Source organism: Leptonychotes weddellii, chromosome 2 (assembly GCF_054177405.1).
Source record: "Leptonychotes weddellii isolate Sample4059 chromosome 2, ASM5417740v2, whole genome shotgun sequence".
Taxonomy (NCBI): Eukaryota; Metazoa; Chordata; class Mammalia; order Carnivora; family Phocidae; genus Leptonychotes; species Leptonychotes weddellii.
This window is the reverse complement of record NC_138370.1, coordinates 172,146,228-172,158,794: the sequence shown is the minus strand read 5'-3', so window position 1 is coordinate 172,158,794 and position 12,567 is coordinate 172,146,228. Positions and strand designations below refer to the sequence as shown.

Below are 12,567 nucleotides of genomic sequence, written 5' to 3'. Positions count from 1 at the left end.
GACTCGATCCCAGGACCCTGGGATCATGACCTGAGCCGAAGGCAGACGCTTAACCATCTGAGCCACCCAGGTGCCCAGAGCAGGTGTTCTTGAGAAAGGAAACAAAGAATTAGCCAGATGAAGCCAGAAGTGAAGGATCAGTATTCTAGGCCAGTGCTTCTCGAACAGTCATGTGCATACAAGTCACCCGGGGATTTGTTGATATTCTGATTCAGGAGGTCAGGGATGGGACTGGAGAGTCCGTAGTTCTCACAAGGTAACAGGTGATCCCAATGGTACTGGCCCACAGACCACACTTTAAGAAGAAAGTTCCAAGCAATGTGAAGGCGAGGATCTTAGTGTTCTATCCACTGCAATATCCAGATCATGTGTGTCTGCCCCAGAAAAGGTGTTTAATAGATTAGTGAATAAATAGTTACTGAATTAAATACTTAATATCTGAGATACCACCTGGCTGCTTGAATTCTCTTAAGTTGCAAGATATAAAATATGTTCGCTTTGGCTCCAAAATCAGGGCTAATACTAATACAACATGCATTGAGGCACAGAGAGGTTGAGTTACTTGCTCAAAGTCACACAGTTAATGTAGCACATTGTTGTTTGCCAGCTATTCCTTGTGCTCCCTTACATTTCCTAATCTCCCGTGCAGTTAGTTGAAGCTGTTGAACTAATTCTAACCAATGGAGTGTCAGTGACATGGCATGTGTCACCTCCTAGCTGAAGCAATTAAGAGCCAGCCCTCTTTCCTCCTCCACCCCTTTCTTGTCTGTTTTGTACTCTGCAATCTGAAATATATGGCCCCCAAGGTAAGATTAACAGGAATGCTACCCAGCCTCCAGAGGACTACACACAAGGAGACATAAATCTTAGCTGAATTTGAACCACTACAAATTTGAGTTTTGTTATCATATTATTCTAACTAGTATGGGCTCAGTGTTGCCATCAGACAGCTCTTGGCATAAAGGGCTTTTTGTCTGGTAGCCTAGGTCCTCTAAAGGGGAGCTTACCCCCAAATGAGGCATGTCTCAGTCCTGCCAATGGGGGAAACCCAGATGCTAGGTGCTGGGGCTGTGAGAAATAAATGACAAGTGCCCTGAGAAATGTCTGAAAACAAAAGCTTTTGTGACAACAGCTCAGTGACCGTTCTCTGCAATTGGCGAAGGCTCTTTCTCTGCCAGGCACCACTTGCTGTCTAGCTGTTCTTTAACCATATGGAGGCATGTCTTCAAGCGTGCTTGGCATGAGGTGAACCTTGCTTTCAGAGGTTTTATGGGCTCCGTTCATGAGCTGAACGAAATCTTATTTTTGGAACATTATGAACGCACACCTTTTCAAGTGATTGACTTTATGACTTCTGTTGACTTGGTTAGATGGGATGTAGTTTTTCTACATGATGGCATATGGACTTGTATGTCCCACAGAAAATAGAAGATGCATCATCCTACTCATATGTAAACATCAAAAAGACAGGACTATTGTTTCTGTTTTTCTAGGTGGATGGAATTGAGTGGACTAGAGGAACCAATGACTTAATAAAAAAATAGATAACCTAAAAAAATAGATAATCATTGTAGAAATCAAATCAGTATTTGAGACTTTCCAACCTTCCCCTCCCTCCATCCATGTTTCTCCTTTTCTGTTAAAGATGCCTGGTCAGGATGTTTTTGCTGAAGGATTAATTCTCCAAGGACCAACTGATCTCTATTCTCTGAAATACTTTGCATCAAATGGAGTACAGGAAGCGACCCACCCATTCTGGAAGAGTAGTATATTTTGATAAAATAGTATAGGGACAGTACTAAAAGAGGAAATTACAGACCAGTACCATTTACATAAATTCTAGCACTAGATCTGGAAACTCAGCAGTATATACACATGAGTAGATCATGATAAAGTACGGTTTATCCCAGGAATATAAGGAAGATTTAACATAAGAAAAATGTATTCAAGTAATACACTATGTTAGAATTTTAAGAGAGAAAAAGTACTCAAATACGTTATATAAATTTAACAAATGTAGTTGTGGAAAAAAAAAAAACCTAAGCAACTTATGGATAGAAGGGAATTACCTTAAGCTGATAAAATATATCTTCCAAGAACCTATGGAAAAATTATGCTGAAACTCTAAAATTATGGTGAAACTGTAAGGAAACTTTTCTCTCTTCCAATATCTCTCTTTCAAGCTCTAATCTTTGCTTACATAGAAAATACAAAGAGGCCCATTTTAATTTATAATTTCATATCACATTGGTTAGGACATTTCTTAAACTGTTGAATAGCGGAGGGTGATAGGAGCATTCCTATGAGAGCTATTTCCATGCCGATGTGTAGGAATTTCACTGATTTTTAAAATATTGAATTTGTACTTGGCAATTTTGCTACTCTTATTGCAAGTGATATGATGGTCTAAAATTCTCTTTCTTCCTTCCTCATGGTTTTAACTGATTATGCAACCTATAGTTTTTATTGTTACTATGAATGAAATCTTTCCCCCCGCAAAAAGGAAATAAATTATAAAACGTTATTGGTCCAGCACAACTTTATTTCCGTTACATTTTCAAATCAATTAGCAGACTAAATGGTAATAACATGTTCCCACTGATGGAAATGCATCTGTAAATTCAATGCTACAAAAGGCTATCTTTTTGACTTCAAGCTGGGGAGAGATTTCTAAAGGAAAATTTTTTCTTTATGGATTTTTAATAGGGTCTATATTTTCTTTTAAAAATAATTCAATAGCAAAAATGGACAAGGAATACCAGCAGTCTATGCACAGAATACGATAGGGTCCAATAAACACTTACAAAATATACTGTCTCACTAGGAATCAGGGCAAGGCAAATGAAAACAATACACTGCTTCTTCAAGTTTAGACATTGCCAAATACCACATGGAAGTTCCTATTTCTCCATATCTTCACCACGTCTCAGCAGACTGTTAACATTTCACAACTATCAGGTTGAACAGCCCCTTTCCGCACAGGACGATTGCCATGCATAACCCTCCTGCGGCACTCAGCCTGTGATCCGCTGTGTTAGATGTCACTAATGGTCAGTCCACCGATCTGCACACAGAGGTGGTGGGACGGTATAGCCCCTTGCGGAGGTTGTGTGACCACTTCTGGGGGGTGGGTCGCGAGTGGAAGTTCTGTGTGCTGTTTCCCCCCTGTGCCAGATCCCTCTCCTCTTGCTGTCACCTGAGGAAGGAGCCCAAGTGCTTCAGATGGCGCAGCTACAAGATGGGACCGCTTCCGTCAGACAGGTCCCTGGCACCGTAGGTGCAATGTCAATGAGAAATAAACACTTGTTTGGTTGATTAATTAGGATTGCAAGAGAAAAAATGACGCAAGGGCAACCATTTTTGTAAGGTATGGGTCTAGAAATAGAACTGCAGGGCATGGATGCGGAATCTGGCACCCAATTGCCATTTCCTAGATGTGTTAGCGAAACCTCGCCTGGCCTACCCTAGTTTTAGAGAGACGTAGATAAATATTTTTTTTTTTTTAAAGATTTTATTTACTTATTTGAGACAGAGAGAATGAGATACAGAGAGCATGAGAGGGAGGAGGGTCAGAGGGAGAAGCAGACTCCCTGCCGAGCAGGGAGCCTGATGCGGGACTCGATCCCGGGACTCCAGGATCATGACCTGAGCCGAAGGCAGTCGCTTAACCAACTGAGCCACCCAGGCGCCCGAGAGACGTAGATAAATAAAATCCACTTCTTCCTATCAAGGAACTCAGACAAGCAAGCTAATATTCAAAACACAGGATGTTTTACCTTGTCTTAGGCGGTTCAGCGCGGTAAACCCCAGACGCACGTGGGTAATGAACATCTGAAGTGTGGCTAGGTTTCCTGAAGAACTGAATTTCTCATTTAAATTGAAAAACGGAAGCAGTTAAAATCTTGCCACTCAACACAGCTTAAGTGTCTCGGTAAGACTGTGTCTCATTATAAATGAAAATTTAGCATTAAAATTTAAACCTTCTGTAAGTTGAAAATACATACCAGGTTTCTAAAGATTCTGTTTTAAACAGTGTATATATACACTTTGTACGCGTGTGTGTTTATATACACAAAATATCTCAAGCAATTTTACGTTTATTGAAAATGTTTTGGTATTTTAGATGTACTGGGTCAAATAAAACATTTAACTTCACCTGCTTTTTACTCTCCTAACTGTGGCTACTAGAGAGTTCAGATTACATGTGGGGCCCGCATTATGTTCCTACTGGACAGCACTGCTCTAGACCAAGTGCACATTCCTCAGAAGGCTATCCCATCCCATCCAAGGTGTCTGATCCCTGCTAGAACCTTAAGAAGTCAATTCATACTGAGTGTAACCTGTGGCGGCAAAAGGCTCTACATGTTGCAAAGAGCTTTACAGATGCCGGGAGTTTCCTGCCAAAACACCAGCTTGCGCGTTACTTGGCTCATCTTCACGTGAACGTTCTTCTTTCTTGAACTGACGTTTTCTTCACAACAAAATGTGGCTTAGCGACTGCCACTCCCTCACTTTCTGGCCTGGACATCAGCTTCTGCCCAGGCCCCTACTCTGTTCACACCGCAGCTACCCCTGGTCGTCCACACGCAATTCAAACCCCCCTTGAGGCTTCCACTGCCTTATTTGACTTCCATCCCCCCCTAAATAACCGAAGGCGACAACTTACTAGACTAGATCTATGGGATGGAGGATGACAACTCCTCTCGGCTAACAAATGAGAACAGCAAATTGCTGATTTTAGGTCACGTTTTCTTCAGGGTCTGCCAAAACTCAAGTCCGGTTCTCCTTCTCCCTTTTTGTCTCCTTGGGTTGAGATGAGGGAACCAAGCCCCCACTGAATATCCTCATCCTCTTTCCTCCCAGGTATGCGTGGAGCCAGAGGTGAGGATGCCTGGACAGACGGCGTCACAGTGTAGCTGCCCACGTGGTCCAGAAGGCTCGTCAGCCGCTTGGCAACTCTCCCTCCCCAGGCCCCTCCCAGCTGAGAGGCCAGACACGGAGGGCAGGTGCAGTGGCCACAGACCATGGGATGAAAATTGTTACTGCTGCCCGAACCAGCACCTCTTGTGAATTTAAGGCAGAGCAAAACAAAAAAGGGGCCTGGTGTCATTTCAGGGTACATATGGTTAACCAGCAGCGCATCGACTCCAAAATACGCCCTGCGGGAACTCAAGGCACCTGCGCCGTACAGAAGGACGCCTTTCCATGTTTCAGAGACGTATCCCCCAAGAGAGGCTACGTAATAAATAGCCCCCCGAACACTGAAGTGAAAGGGCAGAGAACATTTTACAGTTGCTTTATTTAACAAAATTTACGCCAACTTCTAGATCTATATACAAACGTGTTTCAAAACCAGAGCAGCAAACACACCGTTAACACAGCACTTACAATAATGCTTAAAACGCGTTATGCAATGTTTTGTTTTCTGCTCATACAGACATTTACAGATTCAAAAGTTATTCCAAAGGCCGAGCAACGTCACATCTTTGTTTCCTGGGATGATTTACTTAGTAGGTTGTGAAGAAAGAGGGATGGAGCTCTTGAGGGTTAATAAACTGTGTTCAGTTTAGTTTAACAAACAGCATTTGGCCCATGGTAGGGCTCACAAAATGTTTTGGGCAGGGGACAAAAATTTGGGTAAAATATGATCTATGAGACTATGAGTCATTTTTTAAAAATTTTCACTCTGTCCTAACTGTAACAAGATGGTCTCATTTCTGACCCCCAAAAGTAAGAAACTCTTAATAAGTTTAAAATTTTCTTAGTAAGTACTATTAATAAAAAAATTTAGTGAGTACAGGTCCTTCAAAATCAAGATGGGGTATGTAAGTACTCAACACAGTTCTACCCCTACCTTGTCCAATTTTGTTAGAAATGTTTCATGACATTTACCTACGTGTTAACAAGCTATTTCCTAAAGTTCTTCACATAGGGAGGACAGACATGTTTTGCTTTCTCATTTTTTATGACTTTCAGGAGCCCTCTTAATGCCTCAAAAAAGTACTGTAGCTCTGGAAATCCCCAAAAAACTTACGTAGTCTACTTATAAAATTGAGCTCCATATGAGTTACATAAGCTGACTTTTAGGTAATACTTGAAAAGGCGGCTGATGCTGCAATGTATAAATATTTCATGTTGACACTTAACACTCTGACCTGATTCATGGTCATCTTTCCTGAAAGGTCATGCTCTAGCCTTTCGAGAAAGATGCTACCAAGCAGTGAGGTATAGAAGGAGGAAGAAAAAAAAAAATCACAGCCTTTTCTTCTCAGTGTCTTGGGAGCCTTCCATCAGGCTGGCAGGATACACGTCTACACGCGGCTCACGCTTCAGGGCGCTCTCCTCTATGTGGTGAAGTGGTACACAGGATCCATTTCCCAAAAAGCACCAACTAGAAATGCACGGGGATGAAATACTGCAACGAAATGATCCTCAGGAGTTTCTACTCTTGTTTGTTCATATAAATCAGATTCATCACTTACTTGTGCTTTCATTTTCTAAAAATGAGATCACACCATTATAAAAATGTGCTTCCAAAATAATTTCTAGAATATAAAATGTCTTATATTTTTCCAGCCCACATAATTTCATTATAAAATAGGAAATCAGAAAATTAGCTACTGCAGTTTTCATATGGTAAAAAATATTTATATGTGTACACACACGCATATATACACATATAAAAAACCCAAGTTTTAAATTTCAATAAAAATTAACCAATTAGCCAACTTAATGATTATGTATTCAATTAGACATAAGAAATGTTGATTATCTGTAATGAGAACCAACTACAAAGAATTATAATCCCACCTATCAGAAGATAGTCTAAGACTTTCACATGTGTAAAAAAAAAAAAAAAACACAGAAAGTTCCAACTAACCAACAAAATGGAAATCTCACTCAAGTCTTTTTCAGATATAACGGCCCCCAGTTTCATTCACTGCACTATCGAATTCCCTAAGGAAGGAGCAGTCTTAAAGTGAGGACAACAGAGCTGGGGCCGCCCTGCGGGTGTGTTCAGCGTGGTGGTCGCTTCCTGGTGGAGTGGGCAAGCGAAGATGAAATCCAGCCTGAGCTCCCTCAGCCAGGCCACCGACCTGCCCAAGGGGTGGTGCAGGTGCAAAGGGAGTGTTTCCTAATGCACACAAAGGTGCTGTGTGGACCAGCCGTGGTCCTGGCATCTGCTGGTGGAGAAGGAAGCAGGTGTTCTCGAGAGTTACTACCTAGGAAAGGTGAGCGAGAGGGAGAACAAGACTGGAGAAGATAAATTAGAAGCAGACTGTGACTACCGGTGAAAACCGGGAATCGTGTTTCTATAACCTCCACAAAGATGGTGGGATGTTTCTATTTTGTGGATTCCTGCCTGTTTTTTGTATTTTCATGAGGGAAAGCCTTAAGGGGTCTCAAAGGCACAAAAGGAAGGGGACAGGAGGTGAGCAGGGAAGCGTGTCACTCCGCAGGAGAGCCGGTTCAGAGAACTGCCAGAGGGACAGCAGGCTATGGGCTGGGGGGCAGTGTCTGAAATCCTAAGTGGTGGAGAGAGTGCGCTCAGCCTTCGCCCCCGGTCTGTGCCTGAGTTCTCAAATGAAAACTAATGGTCACATTAAAGTCATAAGTCTCTTCACAATCCTACCTTGAACTGTCTTCCCCAGTTTTATCTATGTTTTAGGAAGCCTGTTCATTCACATTTTAAATTGGTTACTTTATGTTTGTGAGGGTGGTAGGGACAAACAGGAGAGCCTTACTTTTAGATATTTTCCCTCTGTGACCATGCCTTTTTTTTTTTTTTAAAGGCACATTCCCTCCCCAACTGTCATAAATCAGGACATTCAAAAAGAAAGCAAAGGTTTAAAAATGTTTCTTTCCTCCCCTAACATCTACTGCTCAGGCAAACCCTTGGAATCATTCCTTAAAGTGGCCAACAAAAGCACAAGGCTCTGTGCTAAAGACAACACTTCTGAGTACTGCCGAGTGGGTGAGGAATTTCAAAGAATAGCCACTTTTCTAGAACCAAATTTAAGATAACAAAGTAGAAAGTGTAATTTCCATTATGTACCAAATATGCAGCACATGAGTTAATGCAGAAAACAACGGATGTGCACACCAAGATAGGGTTTAATTCCACAGTAGCATTTTGTATGCAATGTGTAAAACACTCTAAACTTGCCCCTCTGAATAGATCACAGAAAATTTGTACCTACTCAGAAAAAAGGGGTGCTAAACAAAGAAAAGTCTCAGATCCCACTGGAGATCTGGAAGTTTCACTTCTCTCCAGAAAAATGCGTGTACAGATTTGTGCATACTATTTCAGGGCCTTCAAATACCTTCCAAGGTCCAGTCTCTTATCTCAGGTTAAGACTCCTGGCTCTCAACATTCCTACAAGGTCTCTGAAGAATGAACGGTCCTCCCATTCCTACAATCTGTGTTTCTCCTACTGAGTTGGGGAGGGGGGGAGAACAAACAAACTAGAATAAACTAAAAGTAAGAAAAACAATTTGCTTCAAAGACCGTTTTTTACTTATTTGCCCTTGGAAGAAAGGACATCCCAATCTCTGGTTGCCTCTATCAAATGCCGTTGGCCATGACTCATCCACTCCTCCTGGTCTTCATACAGCCGCCCACAAAACCAGCACTTAAATAGACACTGAGATGAGTCATCAGGCAAGGAATCCACCACCTGGTAGTTGTTTTTATGCACTTTTTTAAGTTTCATTTTCAACATCATCTGCCTTTTTATCTGATTGGCCTCCTCCACGTTCCGGTAGGTCAGGCGAACGTGATGCCGTCTGATGCCTAACTGACACCTAGTCCTCTCCGATAAGACGACTTTGAGGACATTGCCTTTGTACTTGTTGATTACCTTCATCACATTGGAGACTTCTGGAGAGTCAACATCAGGATGGTTTAACACAATGACGGGCTGGTTCCGACGGGGGCATTTAATCAACTGGTCTGGTTTAGCGGCGATCAGTCGAAGCTGTCTTGCAACCTGAAAAATTGAAGGATCCTTGAGATAGTGGCTGGGATCAGCCTGGATTTTGCTTTTCTTCTTGGATGAGTTCACTTGTTTGGTTTTATTTTTACTTATAGGAAGACTTCTGGAAAGCAGTTTGCCTTGTTTACTCAGTTCACTGCTTCCTGGTTGCCCAAGCCAGGGGCCAGTTTTTTTAGGCATGGTCCCACAAATAGCACTCTCTTTTCTTGGTTTTGGCCGAAGAGGTATATCAAGATTTTGGGACATGTCCATTGGCCCGCTTTCACTTGTCAAAGACTGTAAGTCTGCGTCTGTCTGTCTCACTGGGCAGAATGGAATGGGTTTTATTAACTGGGTCTCACTGCCAGGTATGCTGACGGGTGCTTCACACGTTGCCTCTATAATGTGGGCGTCTTCAGAAGAATTAAGAACCCTCAACACAGCCCCTTTGGGGATCAACACTGGAGTAGCGGCATGGGCGTTCCTGGTTACTCTGCTTTCAGTTTTCCCACTGCTGCCTTCTATAAACTGTGGGTAGATTTGCTGTTGGGTGCGTGGCCCATTAAGACCACCATCATCCTGAGGTTTTGGGAGCGTGCCTGTGGAATAGCCAGGGCCAGAAAACGACACGTTAATTTCGTGAATACCTTCAGGAGCAGCTTTCGAAGTTCCCTTCGATGCCTGCCCTACAGAACGGCGATGTGCGTTATTTGCAGACAAAGACGACGGCTTGCCACAGGATTCGATTAACTGAGCTATCTTTCTGCGCAAGAGTTCAATTGACTTTATTTTGGACGTTGAGCTGTTCCACTTAACACCCTCAGGGACGTTTTCAGACCCAGAGCTCAGAGAAAATACTGATGAGATGACTGGACCATCGAAAGAGTCCTTAGTCCTTTCAGGATTCTTTAACTCCAAAGGCTCCTCCCTGGGCAGCTGAGACCCGATTCTGTCTTCTGATATATTTATGTGCAAATACTCGCTTTTAGGTTGAGAGGAAATCTGGCCTGTATTTGAAACTGCCTTGGGTTCCTCCATCTGCTTGTCTTTCGACTTCCTATGAGAGGGAACCATTTTTACAGGAATACTGATCTCCTTTCTGGATTCCAAGCTATTGGGACTTAGAGGCAACAAGCGCTTTTCTCCAGAGAAGGACATGGTTGCAGGCGACACAGCCCGGGGAAGTAACTGCTGCAAGTCACCGTGCGAGTTCTTTCCATCTTCAGCCAAAGAAACAGCAGCTTTATAAGGGAAAGGGTCGGACGCAGTGCCGAGACTGCGGAAAACACTGTTTTTTGCTACAGATGCTGGAGAATGACCTTTCAAGGAGAGAGAGGGAAGAGCCTGTCTATGTGGATACATACTACTTTTCTTCTGGAAATCCTCAACTGTGTCCGGGTTGAGGAGGGATTCTCCACGGTTGTGCGCACTAGAATTTGTCATGAAAAAATCATAAGACCTGACCCACTTCACATTTTTAAGTTGTTTCTGAACTGACGACTGAAGGTTATCAATGCCTGTCAGTTTCCCAACACGCCCTTCCATCGCCAGGGACTTCGTTTGGCTTGCAGAAACCAGTTTTCCTGGTCCGGCCAAACCCTTCTCTTCAGTCATACGCTCAGAATCACCCCCTGCACCGCCAGCAGCTTCAGGGCGGTTCCTTTCTTCCAGAGGAAACAGTTTCAGGACAAGCTGCTGGGTCCCGTTGACGACCTTCACATCCATCAGCTGCGCTAAGCAGTTGGCAGGGACGACGAGTTCTGCTGGTGCCACCACGGTCAACGGCATTCCCGGCTGCACCGGCTCTTTCGCCGGGGACACCACTTCTACCTCCACGCTTTGGTTCTCAAACACTCTGCCCTCATTGGGCTCCGACAAGGTCACTTTATCCGGAATACACACTACATCTTTTTGGTATTCCTTTGGTTCAGGCAACAACATAATATTGTGCATTTTGTCTTTATTTGTATGGAGGGAGAACCTTGAGAGTTGATCGGACAACTTATTCTGAAATGCAGTCCTTGGATTGGGAGGTTTTAAGAGCTCTGTGTTTTGTTTCGACGTGCTGGTTCTTTTTGGCTCCAGCTTGGCAACAGTTTTGGGCGGCCGCCTTCCCCCGGCCCTCTCGTGTACTCTCCGCCTGTGTTTGACAATGTAGTCGTTCCTAATAGCACCATAGTCGCAGTACTCACATTGGTACGGGAATATGCCTGTGTGCTTCACCAGGTGCCTCTGGAACTCCCCTTTTGTGTAGGAAATGTAGCTGCAGTGAGAACAGATGAATTTAATCTCTTCATGTTGAAGCGTGTGCTTTTTGTACTGCAGAGGGTCCTTTGTGGAAAACCGACATTTATCACAATAGTATTTGCCTGGCTTGAAGTTCCTCACCTTAAATTTGTTATTGACGGAACCGGCGATGGCTTCAGCTTTATTTCCTACAGGAGTAGCACTGGGATTACTGTTCACAAAGTGAAAATGGGGAGTAGCCACACCGAGGCTGCATTTGAAGCAAACGTATTTGTCTTCCTTCTGGCTTGGCCCAGTACCCTTTTTCAAATCTTGAAGTGGGATTTTGTGAACACTTTTGCACTTCGCACACGTAGCAATGGTCATCACGGCAGCCTCGGCCTCTGACCCTTGACACAAAAGAGCTTGTGCTTCTTGTCTATCTGGTCGAGTCGCTCTATTAGCATTCGGTTGTTTGGGTGACATGGTCAAGGAATTATGTCCGTCATTCCCTTGGGTGGTATATAACTGCTGTCCAATATCCTTCATCTTCTTTATTTGCATTTCTAAAAAGAGAAAGCCAGAAAATCCAGGAAGACTTCACATGATAAAATCCTTAGGGGCCATCCTTCATTTAACTTTGTGATTGGCGGAGAACCAGTGACTTCCTGGGGGGCATAGTCAGTTATCCTTGTTTATAAACCACCACAGTAGGTGGACAATCCCAAAATAGGATTGTTCCCAATTCTCTGATATTCCGGGCAACACTAAAGGGGGGAAAAAAAAAGACATCATAAAGCATGGTTAAAATGTGAACCTAAGGTTTAGTTAATCTATTTCCAAACTTCTCCTATATTTCAATGACCTTTGAATTTTATGTGAAATCTTGACATATTTTCTTAAACACAAATTGCCAGTAAAACGTAATACAACAGAAATGGCAAATAAGAAGCCTAAATGGAAGACATTTTTAAATTCAGCCCCCTAAAACTCATCACTTTAGACCAACCATAAACCAGCTGTCATTCAGAACAGCCCTTGATACGTGAGAGTTATTTTTAGGTGTCACAGAGAGCATCCCAGCAACTTCACAGGTACAATTTCATATTAGCCTAAATAAAACTTCGTGCAGGAGGATGCTATTTCAGTTTTTAAATACACAAATTATCAGGTGGTGGAGAGGGCCAGGGCTTCGGCTCAGGTATCCATTTGTTTCTACATGATAGCTAATTAGCAGCTTGGATTCCCAGCTCTCATTCACTCCATCTGCTTTCACAAATGTAAGAAGTCAAAAATACACTGGCAATATTAGGTAGACAAATACTGATTCCTTCAACATCTTATTGAGCGTCTTTTTTTTTTTTTT

The 12,567-nt window shown here is 43.0% G+C and overlaps 1 protein-coding gene across 3 annotated transcripts in view; it reads right to left on the bottom strand.

The window, feature by feature from the left end:
* Positions 1 to 5,279: 5,279 nt before the first annotated feature.
* The window catches only part of ZNF518B (zinc finger protein 518B), a 22,127-nt gene continuing 14,839 nt past the window's right edge, over positions 5,280 to 12,567 (bottom strand). For 2 of the 3 annotated variants that reach the window (XM_081812610.1, XM_081812609.1), the window contains exon 2: positions 5,280 to 11,968. In XM_081812610.1, coding sequence (XP_081668736.1) covers positions 8,520 to 11,765 — 3,246 coding nt within the window. In that variant the 5' untranslated portion in view covers positions 11,766 to 11,968 and the 3' untranslated portion in view covers positions 5,280 to 8,519. The remainder of the gene's footprint in view (positions 11,969 to 12,567) is intronic. The other variant, XM_081812611.1, reaches the window with a different exon arrangement.